Source organism: Glandiceps talaboti, chromosome 20 (assembly GCF_964340395.1).
Source record: "Glandiceps talaboti chromosome 20, keGlaTala1.1, whole genome shotgun sequence".
Taxonomy (NCBI): Eukaryota; Metazoa; Hemichordata; class Enteropneusta; family Spengelidae; genus Glandiceps; species Glandiceps talaboti.
The window spans coordinates 8,668,381-8,680,976 of record NC_135568.1 but is presented as its reverse complement, the minus strand read 5'-3'; the positions used below and the strand labels follow the sequence as shown (position 1 = coordinate 8,680,976).

The following is a 12,596-nucleotide window of genomic DNA, read 5'->3' as shown; positions in this document are numbered from 1 at the left end:
AAAATTGTTTCTGGTCAGCGCACGCATTACTTAAATATCAGTCGTTTTTTGTGTGTGTTTGACCAGCCCATGCAGTCTGCAGATCCGTAGGGAAACACAACTGCAATAACCCTCCCTACTTCTGTGAAGACAACTGCAAAGCCAATCATGAACAAGCAAATGACATCTGCCCCACATACACACTTGCTCTAAAGTACTAAATAAAAGGAACAGTAACTGCCATAAATAGTACATTGAGTGACAGGTTTGTTGAGAATTTTTTTTAAAAAGTGCATCGTCACACCATTTTAGACAAACTGTCCTGACCAGGAACAATTTTTTTTTTGGCCTAATTCTTTTAAGACATCATCACAGGGACAGAAAATGAATAATGTAGTTGAAAATGAAAAACAAATTTATTACATGAATCAAAATGCAATAATGTCTTGTTGGGTGTGATTTATAAATTTTCACATGCTACACCCTACCTTATCAATGGAGAAAAACTGTTGTTAGAATTACAACCAGAGCCGACGGCTAATTCCTTCATAGTGAACCTATTAGTAAACAACCCTATTAGGTCTTCTACTTTCAACTGTTTGGCACCTTCTGAACTCATTTTAACTTTTTACGATACAGAATCAACCAAACTCAAGTTATAATCTTCTTCTAGTAGTGTTTATCCCTGTGTACAGTAGGCAAGATCTCAACTGATTGGAACCTCCCCTTCCCCCTCCCCCATTGAAGGCAATGCAAAATTTAGTTTTAACACATGTTTATAATTTCTTGATTCATCTAGGGAGGAGAAAACCAGGTTAAGAAAGTGTCCTTACATGATCCACTTCATCCTTCAGTTTTGTAAGTAGTCAATCATTGTATTTCTATTTATACAGCATTGTTAGAATAAATTTATATCAGAGAAACATCAACAGAGGCAAGAGAGTGGAACAGTAAACAATGAAAGTGGAACATTCAACAGTAGATACACATTTGTATTCAAGCTAGGGGGTTAGCAGTATAAAGCAAATACAATCTACCTAAGTTTCCAAGTTATTTTGACAGGGGTTGCAACCATTGTTATAGTACAATATATTGGTAACTGCCAGATTTACCAGATTTTACCCTTTCTTTTCTGCAATGTCAGCAAATCACTGATTACGGATATAACAAGCAGGTCAACATTTTAGCATTGTGGTTTCAGTCTGTATTGGTTTAAAATTCCTGAGTTTAACAGGTGATCTGTACAGGCCTTAGTTACAGGTCACCTCCATAGATCCTACATGTAAGTTACAGGTGACATCTACATGTCGTAGGTCAGCTATTGCCATCAAAATATACGAGCAGTGCCTTCAGCAAGAATTTAGAAAGAGTAAACACTGTACACTGAGTAGACATACATGACTTGGTCCATAGAAATACAAGTACACTATTGTTGTGGGCGAGACAAATCATTTCTGCATGAACTTATTGTCCACCAATGTTTATAACTAACAGTGTTTTGGTTGCAGGTGGTAAGTACATAAAATCCACCTGAGTTCCTCTGTCATTTTACCAGGGTTACTCATCAAAAATCGTGGGAAACTGCCAGTTTTACCAAATTTGCCCCCTTCTGTTACCATGGCTCCAAGCCCTTTGCAAAAAGACAGATTAACCTACATTTTTGTATATTTTATCATTCCAGGAGAGCGTACACAATAATTCATGAACATTTTGAAGACTTGGCATTAACAAAACAAGACATCCTAGGTTGCAAGGAATCATGGGATAAAGTCTTAGCTTTAGTACCAGATGATGATATCCTTTCAGTCTGTCAATATGTTTGATGACCCCTGACCTCTATAGTAAGTTGTCATGGCAATGTGGGTAAATGTTATTTGTTCTGCCATTTTAAAGATACAAGTAACAGAAAGATGAAATGTGGTCATATCATGAGCTGTAGAAGTCTTCTAAAATGTAGATAATTCTGAAATAGCTTAAAAATACTGGCAATGGCCAATGTCCAGTGATTATTAATGTACATCACTTTTTGTTGCAATAGTTACCGAGGGAGTATTGTATATATGTTAACATCTTATGCCTACAACAGATAATCCCTGTACATGAGATTAAGTACACAAAGACTCCCTATCACTATAACAAATGCAAACAGTGTGATCAATGCTGACAGATACCGACTAATTTATTGGGCAGATATTTGGACCTTAGCCACTCAGCACATAATTTTTGTAAAATTTGCATAGATTTCCAACATTATATAATGTTGTATCATAATTTTGCATAGGAAAAGAGTGCCCTATAAGTCAATGACATGCCACTGATGTACAGCAGCTTCTTCTCACCCACCAGCATGTCATGTTCCACAATAGGGAACTTGCCAGCCAGACTGAGCATGCTCAGATGCAAAGGACTATGGGATTATCTGTGGTTATCGTAATACCTAAGCTGGAGTACTGATAAAATTAACCTCCCACAATGGTCAGGGTGACTATGAATTGATCATTTGTGGTTACAAACAATGTATCAACATGGTTTACACTACTAATTGATTAGTATTTATTACCACATTTCCCATGATGCAATATTCAACATGGCGGGGGTTGTAAGTTCCCTATTGCTGTCTGTGTGGTGACTCTAGAAAACCCCATTTTCATCACTTTGACCCATAACAAAAAAATCACTTTCGGTAGTATGTATTAGAAAGAAGTTAATAATCTATTTCCGTTCAGCCACTTTTGTGATAATCTTTAACTATTCAATAGTTTTAACAGTTTTATATTTGTCACCAGTTTTAATGTTTATGTTGTGTAATTTAATTTTTTATTTTTAAGCACTATCACAACATTTTCCTTATGTATTTTGGCATGCATAGAGGAAATAAATATCTGAAAAACCACACTAGTGGTAAGCCCTCAATAAAATAGGTTCGAAACTTAATATAGCGATTTTACCATAGATCTTAGAGGGGATCCAAGATGTATGACACAGTAAAATGTGTATTTGTGACTATCTCACAAAAACCTTAACAAAATCTCACAGCTAAGAGAACAGCTAGGTAAGGATATGCTTAAAGGCAGTAATTCTAAGGAACGATGGGCCATTCTTAAAGGTCGAGTCAAGAAAGAAACTGATAAGGTAAGTTCAGAATATAGTAGCAGTTTGACAAATAATTTATGGGTTTGCTATAAATGAAAGAAACTCACCATAACGTAATTAAAACGTAATTTAAATTTAAATTACGTTATTAAAATCTAAATTATATTAAAATTTAAATTACGTTATTAAAATCTAAATTATATTAAAATTTAAATTACATTATTAAAATCTAAATTATATTAAAATTTAAATTACGGTATTAAAATCTAAATTATATTAAAATTTAAATTATGGTATTAAAATCTAAATTATATTAAAATTTAAATTACATTATTAAAATCTAAATTATATTAAAATTTAAATTACGGTATTAAAATCTAAATTATATTAAAATTTAAATTATGGTATTAAAATCTAAATTATATTAAAATTTAAATTACGGTATTAAAATCTAAATTATATTAAAATTTAAATTATGGTATTAAAATCTAAATTATATTAAAGTTTAAATTACGTTATGGTGAGTTTCTTTCATTTTAACAAACCCAATAATATTTAAAAGGCCTTTGTGTCATTATATGATCCTCATTGACTCTCAGACTAGGTTTAGGGGACATGGGTTCAATTCCTACACTTCACTTTCCTTTCCTCATTTATAACAAAAATAATTTACATAAATGTGCATAAATTTACATAAATTTAGAGAGGCACAGTTGAGGCAAATGTTATTTTAGCTAAATAATCTCAAATAACTTGAGAATCAAACTACACCACATTCATGATATCAACATCTGTGTAAATATCTTTTGTTCATTCTTAAAACGACAATAATGTAAAAAGTAACCCTAGAATGTTTGTACTTGATTTCATTCAAATGTGTCTTAAACTGTAAACGAAACCAGGGTTCATACGCTCCTGGAATTTCAATGGATTCCTGGAAAGTCCTGGAAAAATGCGATTGACTCTTTGAAACTCCTGGAAACTTGATCTAAAGAACGATTGACTGTAACAGTTGTAAAATGTCAATGAGATAGGTGAGAAGTATGGATTAAAAAACAAGTGTGTTGACAAATAAAAAAGTTTCGGAATACATATTTCTGTAGAAGCAATGAAATATCAAGCTCTTGGCAGGTTTGGATCATTCTGTCAGGTCCAATTAGACACTGAAGAAAGACAAGTGATTTGTTTGAAACATGTCTGTTTCTCAATCAAAAGTGGAAGAAGAGAACTTGTGCATGAATCTTTGCAGTTACGATGCTGTAAAGAGGCCTGTGATTTATGATTTTGCACACCTGGAAAATGACCAAAGTAGTCTCAATACTCAAAAAAAAAAACTGATGGAAAACTATTTTATTTTACTTTTAACCCTTTCATGACTGGAGACGAGTTTTAAATAATATGGGGACCCAATTTATATGCATATTTTCATAATTACAATAGTATAACTTTATTAGAAACTAACATTTCTTTAATTCCAGTCTAAAATGAAGTTGATATATGCCAAAAACTTACATAAAACAAGAATTTTGTCCGAACAATTTTGGCGGGAATGTTTTCAGTATTGAAAGGGTTAATATAACAAAGTGAATATGTTTTATATTTTCAGAAATCTTGTAGGAAATCCCAGATGTGTGTCCAGGATATTATGTTTCAATACTGTTATCCTCGACTTGATGTTAACGTCAGTAAAGGGGTCAATCACTTGTTGAAAAGTCCATTTTGTGTTCATCCTAAAACTGGACGTGTTTGTGTTCCCATTGATATCAAGGAGGTTGATAATTTTAATCCAATGACGGTACCAACTATAAGGTAAATCATAGTCATTTACTGGTAATATCAGACAGACAAAACAATAGTATTTTCCAAGTGTTTCCCATCGGCATTTTAAGCCAGTTCCAAGTTTTTCATTTTCATGCAACATTCTGCAAATAAATTAACTTGTTTGGTAGATTAAGGATATAATGGCATCAATGACAGGCACAACCATGACATCATGAACTCATTATACAAAACAACCATGTGACAGTAAAATTGTACTATAGATGTATTATATGTTCAGCTCATGTGGAAGGTGTCAGCAACAGTTGTACTTAATACAAGGTTCAAAATTAACAGTAGTCCTGTGTCCACAGACTACCAATTCTTGTCATGGGCTACTACAATTTGCAGCCGGTAGCCCCCTCAGGCTACCATTGATTATGCATGATTTCAAGGATGGAAGATTTACAGACATTATTTTAGTAACACACACACATGTATTTCCAATAGAGGAGCTCTGTTTTCAGTTCAGGAATACGAGACTATTGGTCAACATCCTTGAGCTACTAATTTCTGAAATTGGTAGCCCACTGGGACTATCAAGGAAAAAAGTTAATTTCAAAACCCTGTAATATGGTGAGTTATTTACAAGTAGTTTCTAACAGTATCCATATGGATGGCAAGTGGTTATTTATTTTAGATTTTTAATTCATAAAACACCTCTACTATGTTTTTATACTTGAAAAAAAAAGTGAAACAACAAATACTAAATCCTTGTTTGTTACTCAAAAAAATTGGAAAACATGAAGAAAATGTTTAAAATATTTGTCATTGTACGTACAATAACAAACTTTGTAGACATTTTTTAGCTTTTTGCTATTTACTGAGTTACAAACACTGATTTTGTCAATGCTGATTCACATTGTTTTTTCAAGAATTTCGAATCCAAAATAAATACCCTTTTGTCATCCGTATGGTCACTTCAAAGTACAGCTGACATGTCCTAAATTACCATTCTGTCAAATTTTTAATGCACCGCAATAAATAAGACAACAGTATAAAATGTGTATTTTTTCCCTTTCCAGTCAGCTGTGTAAGGAACTAGATTCTGTTGATGATAAAGGTGATGAGGAGAATGAAGAACCAGCAGCCAAGAGAAAAAAAGGTATAGTTCTCGTCTAATCTACAGTGTATATTGTAGCTTGGGGTACAGCATTTTAGTCATCCTAGCCGTGCGACACAAAAATGTGTACATACAAAAATGTACATCCCAAGTTGAACACATTTGAACAAAAAATATGTGATTTATACCCTGGTTATTCTACTTCAGAACAATACTTGAACAAGAAATATGTGATTTATACCCTGGTTATTCTACTTTAGAACAATGTATACCCTTATTATTCTGTGCCACAAAATTTATTTTACCACTCACAAAAACAAGTTATGTGCATTTGTGCAGAAAGTATAGGATTTATACCATGGTCATTCTTTATCACTGCAGTGCCTCTCTATATCATTGGTTTTGTGGTACTCAAAATATAAGTCAAAACATTTTGATCAAATTCACCATTGCATTTCCCAAGTTTAGTAATTATGTCTGAGCAGGTACCGGTATTATGTTATTCTAGCATAAATTTCTTGATTCAGCTGGAAAATACTAGCGACTTTAGAGTTTTGTTACTTCATATCTTTGACTCAAAGTGACAAGGCCCCTTAGGTCACTCATATTTTGTGTGATTATGATTTTTGTGTGGTTGTCAAGAAACGCCAAATTGAAATCTATGCACCTCTTTTGTTCTCACACTGGTCCACTGTTGCATCATGGGACACATGGATATTTCATGACTCCAAGTACTTTTAAAATATTGCCTTTAGATAAAGTCATGAATATTCAGTGTGCATCTAATACATATACATGCCTTCAATCCATGAGTAAATATCGCAATATTTTGTTTTGATATGTGAAGGTCATGTCCTTGTTTTATTTCTGATATAGATTACAAAAGAACCAGTCTTTATCCGTGCATTCAAGTTTTTAATATCTTCTTAGAAAAGTTGGAGAAGACTTGGAAAGGTAAACTGCTACAGCAAAGTGGTAAGTCTTATTGTGATCAGTGTTCTCCCCACTGTAGAGAAAGCACGGTTGGTGAAAACACCGTCCTTGCCATCTAGGCCGCCATGCTTGCCAGATTTCTACCATGCTTCAAAAGTGTTCTACCATCCTTGAGCTTTAGTAATCTTTTAAAGACAAATTCATAATAATATTTTCACATGAATAGAAATGGCTGATCCTCAATGTACATATCAGAGTTTGTTCCACTGTTGAAGACATACACATTATATGCCTATCACTATGCAAACTGATATGCAAATTACCATGCTATTTATATGTAAATTAGTATGCAAATTAGCCACCGTCCTGGCACTCTATCCTGAAAAGAACTACCCTAAAACCTTGTGAAACATCAGCTGCCACGTATTCCCCATTTCTAAATTTATGCAACCACAGAAAACCTTAAAAACCTGCTTTTTACATACATCAGAATCACATTCCCTCTGGAAGATACACATATAGTTTATTGTAATACTGCCTAATCTTATAAGGCTGCTGGGCCAGAACATTTTTGAAAGTAGGTGCAGACGACCTGTTGTAAAGATACAATAATCTTTCAATAATTCAGCCCACATCATGTGTTTCCTATGAAATATTTTTGAGCAATATACCAGGCAAATTAATTTCTAGTGTACTCATAAATTCACCAACTTCCCACTCATTTTATTAATAAGTGTAATAAATGTTAACATGTCAGTATTTATAAAATGTAACAAACAATGCCTAATTTACATTATTGTTACATTGTAACAAAAATCTGAATAATGTTAAAGTGGCCATATGGATGAGTATGTTGTATTTATTTTGGATTTTTAATTTATAAAAGAATTTTATCATGGCTTTCTACTTGAAAAATCAATGTGAAACAACATTGACAAAGTCTGTGTTTGTAACCCAATACATTGCAAAAAGCTAAAAAAAGATGTGCAAAAAGTTTGTTATTGTACGTACAATAACAAACATTTTACACATTTATCATGCTCTTTGAAAATGTCATCTCATGCACTGCATTTTGAAATTGGAAAATTGAATATGGATTCGAAATTGTTTTGCCTGTCATCACATACATTAAATCTTGTTTTGAATTTTTACTGGAATTGAACTGAAACCACCTCATCATCCAAAATAAATGCCTAATCTTCATCCATACATCCACTTCAAAACGTAATAGAAATATTAACCCTGTCCCCACACACAAGTCTGAATACTAGTAAATTGTAACAAAAATATTAACCCTGTCCCCACACACAAGTCTGAATAAAGTTGAATTGTAAATAGAAATATTAACCATGTCCCCACACACAAGTCTGAATGATGTTGAATTATAAATAGAAATATTAACCCTGTCCCCACACACAAGTCTGAATACTAGTAAATTGTAACAAAAATATTAAACCTGTCCCCACACACAAGTCTGAATACTAGTAAATTGTAACAAAAATATTAACCCTGTCCCCACACACAAGTCCGAATAATGTTGAATTGTAAATAAAAATATTAACCCTGTCCCCACACACAAGTCTGAATAGACCTATAGCCAGTTTCAAGACACACCATGTTTCTCCCCATGTAAAGCAATTCATTCAGTGTGGGGGTGGGGTCGGAGTGGGGGGATTTGTATGTCCAACTCGGGATGGTTGACACCTGATCACACTCTGCATAAACCATCTTTGTTACTGATGGTGTTAAATCTTTATTGTATGTCTTTTCATCATTTCATGATGGAAATGTTACTTCAAAGACCATACCAGCCAAAAAGTGACATCATCTCATGCACTGCATCTTGGAATCAGAAAATTGAATATAGATTCAAAATTGTTTGCCTGTCACCACATACATTTAATCTTGTTTTGAACTTTTACTTGAATCGAATTGACACCACCACCATGATTTCAAACCGATTCAAAGTAAATTGATTTGAAACCAGTCAAAATTGGCACAGTGGGAAAATGTTTGATTGTTAAATTGACTCAAGTCCAATGCGTACTTGAATCCTGACCTTACAAACAATTTGTTGCTGTGTGTTACCCAAACCCTGTTTATTTATTGGATACTTTGTTTGCCAACGTCTTTTGTTTAGCAAACAGCTGATTGTGATTCCCCCAAAATGAAAACGACAATAGTCATTGCTACTGCAATTATTTTGGCCTTATTGTACACGAATGGATCTCTCGCGTTAAATTCGTTTATCGGATATTGTTCAGACTCTCTCTGTCTTCAGCAAGTAGTTCTGTTAGCGCTCGTTATTTTGATGACTGTTATCAACAGTGAGGTTGTGACCAGCTACATTGCTAGAGAAGTATTATCATAGCAGTCTTAAAACTGGCTGGTAACTTATGCAATAATCTCTTACTGAAGAGCCTTGTATTTACAATGGCGGCCTTATCAACATCGTGTGATGACTACATGGAAGTTTCCATGGCATACAACCCCCGCAAATCATGCTTTGACTAAATTTTCAAGGTAAATTTTTCTGATTATGTATTATTTATTATACAGTATCATACAGTACATATTTATATTGTGTAGCAGGAATCTGCAATTCTGGGTGACTTACTATGATCAGTGATTTCAAGTAAACCAATAAATAAATCTTGTGTATGGGAACTGGATGTGAAAGAAATCCTTTCAAATCCATTGTTAAGTTTTGGGACAGAAACTAGTTTTGATTCAGTGTAATCATGTGTGGACAGGGCTAATGTTGAAAATTCCATAATTGATAAATTGTAACAAACTATTTTTAAAAATGCCATTATTGATTCTTTGTAACAAGAAATGTCAAAATCCATTATTTATCAAGTGTAACAAACAATGTAACAAAACTATAAAAATTCCATTACCGATATATTGTAACAATGTTAAAATCCCATTAGTGATAAAATGTAACAATGTTACAATTCCATTATTTATAAAATGTAACAACATTGAATTCCATTATTGATAAAATGTAACAATGTTAAATTCCATTATTGATAAAATGTAACAATGTTACAATTCCATTATTTATAAAAATGTAACAAGGTTAAATTCCATTATTGATAAAATGTAACAAGGTTACAATTCCATTATTGATAAAATGTAACAAGGTTAAATTCCGTTATTGATAAAATGTAATAAGGTTAAATTCCATTATTGATAAAATATAACAAGGTTAAATTCTATTATTGATAAAATATAACAAGGTTAAATTCCATTATTGATAAAATGTAATAAGGTTAAATTCCATTATTGATAAAATGTAATAAGGTTAAATTCCATTATTGATAAAATATAACAAGGTTAAATTCTATTATTGATAAAATATAACAAGGTTAAATTCCATTATTGATAAAATGTAACAAGGTTAAATTCTATTATTGATAAAATGTAACAATGTTACAATTCCATAATTGATCAATTGTAATATTAGTAGATTTCAAAACCAAGGTGCACACTCTGCATGTTAGTTATTATTAGAAAAACTTTACAAATCTCTTCAGAATCTCAACAGATATCCGTAAATAGTTATTTTAGATGATCAAGCTTATGATTTTCACATTGATTAATAATAATATGTAATCAACATTAATTGATCAATTGACTTGTCGCTAACGCAGAAGTGAAGTACGCATGCACGAAATCACGCTATCTGTGAGACTTCCTCTCAAATGCAAGAAATCGGTGTGCATTATGTTGCCATGTTGGGCTCTGTTTCCTCACTTTTACATCAATTAAGTGTGCACATATATAATGATATTATCTTCCAATATTTCAGTTTGAAAATATGGTGAAGAGGTTTGTCACTACTCGTCTTCCACTAATGATGATATGGCTCCTCATGTCAGAGTGAACCAAAATATTGGGAATACCCCATTCTGATACCATAGGTGTTCTCGGACCCAATCTCGTACTTACAAGTAGCCAACCAGAATCTGTCTTACAATACATACATTCAACATTTGAAATTGGAAGAAAGAGAACCACCAAACAATAATGATAACATCATTGTTTGCGCTCTGTGCTGAAACTCTTTTCGAACAGAGTTGAGGAAATTCACTCAACGCTCTGCTCTCATTTGGCTCGAGAACACCTATGGTATTGTGTCAGATGTAGGTATCAGGTGCTCACAGAATAAAAAAAGAACAAACGACAATAAACATAGGAGCTAAATAAAGAAATAGCGCCAAGTTCATTACACAGAATTTTAATTAGATTGGGAACACCTGAACTACTGTGTAAGTGCAAGTGCAGCCGACTCGGGGTATTTCATGAACACTTAAAATGTTCTCTGAAGTCACTGCAGAAAGCATTGCAAGCATGAGTGTAAATACCTGAGCACTCACACTGGCACTCACATGGCATGGAGTTCTGTTATTATGACATATGTTATCGGAAAAGTATGATCACGCAATTTTGTCAGCAAAGAGTAATGATGTCCTCATTTGCATATCATTTGCATACAGGTATCCAATAATGTTTTAAAATATTGCACTGCAGTGCATATACCTCTACTATGTGTACTGGTGCAAGTGACGTTAGTTACATAGTGTTTGAGTACGAGGTAGTTTATAAATAATTGCTGAGTTCTACTTTTAGTGGTAACAAATTATTGACAATCCTTTTTTTAAATATATTTAACTATTCTTAGGCTTGCAGTGAAGTTTCAGATCAGATCAAAACTCTGTTTCTAGTTCAGTCAGATTTTTTACTACTATTTTCTTTGGTTTTTTTCCAGATCTCAAGAAAGAGTTTTAGAAAGTAAATATTGGTAACAGCAATAATGGACAGTGCTCAGAAAGGGATATTACCAACAGTACCTTCAATTATATTAATTTGAAGTGAACAATTTGGTCATGAAAGTAGAAATTATTTCATCAATTTCTAATGTGATACCAGACATATTTTACTTCTAGAAACATCATCTTTGAATTAAAAGATCAACAAAATATGTATTTACCATGGTAACATGTCACTGGATTCACCCTCACTAACCCTCAGATACAGTGTGTGATTTTCATGTTTTGACAAAAAGGCTTAGATTTACAGTTTAATTTATATGGGTTGCCATGGTAACCACTCTATCAAATATTCATAATACCATTGGACTAGATATTATGTAAAACCCACTAATGGAGATACATAGAAAGTATGTGTCACTATGACATAATGTTGCAAAGAGTTAAATTTCATAACTTTCACATTTTGGTGACTGAAATTCTACATTTCTATATAGTATTTAAATCTGCCATATTGTGTAACATAAACCCATGCATACAAGGGAATTTACATGTCATTTGAGTAAGTTTGACGAAATGGCATTAATAGTTGTTTGACTGAAAGTGTCTAAAGTTTTAACGTGCTATCAATAGGGAACTTGCAATCCAGACTGAGCATGCTCAGACACAAAGGACTATGGGATTATCTGTGGTTATTGTAATACCTAATCTGGAGCTACTGATAAAATTAACCTCCCACAAGTGTCAGGGTCACAATGATCAGTTGTGGTTACAAACAATGTATCAACATTGTTTACAATACTTTAGTATTTATTGTCACTTTTCCCATGATGCAACATTCAACATGGCGGGTTGCCTATTGGAACATGCACAGGTGTGTGTATGCAGTGATGTAGGGTCTGTACACACTGGAAAATAAAACAAAATTTACTTTA

At 33.0% G+C, this 12,596-nt stretch overlaps 1 protein-coding gene across 2 annotated transcripts in view; it reads left to right on the top strand.

Moving 5' to 3' along the window:
- LOC144450792 (DNA primase small subunit-like) overlaps nucleotides 1–12,596 on the top strand; it is a 19,894-nt gene extending 7,298 nt beyond the window's left edge. The window contains exons 6-12 of one of the 2 annotated variants that reach the window (XM_078141514.1): nucleotides 779–837; nucleotides 1,661–1,774; nucleotides 3,015–3,111; nucleotides 4,679–4,881; nucleotides 5,916–5,995; nucleotides 6,830–6,928; nucleotides 11,661–12,596. In XM_078141514.1, the coding sequence (XP_077997640.1) occupies nucleotides 779–837; nucleotides 1,661–1,774; nucleotides 3,015–3,111; nucleotides 4,679–4,881; nucleotides 5,916–5,995; nucleotides 6,830–6,928; nucleotides 11,661–11,680 (672 nt within the window). In that variant the 3' untranslated portion in view covers nucleotides 11,681–12,596. Of the gene's footprint in view, nucleotides 1–778; nucleotides 838–1,660; nucleotides 1,775–3,014; nucleotides 3,112–4,678; nucleotides 4,882–5,357; nucleotides 5,467–5,915; nucleotides 5,996–6,829; nucleotides 6,929–11,660 lie in introns of those variants that run through there. The other variant, XR_013482262.1, reaches the window with a different exon arrangement.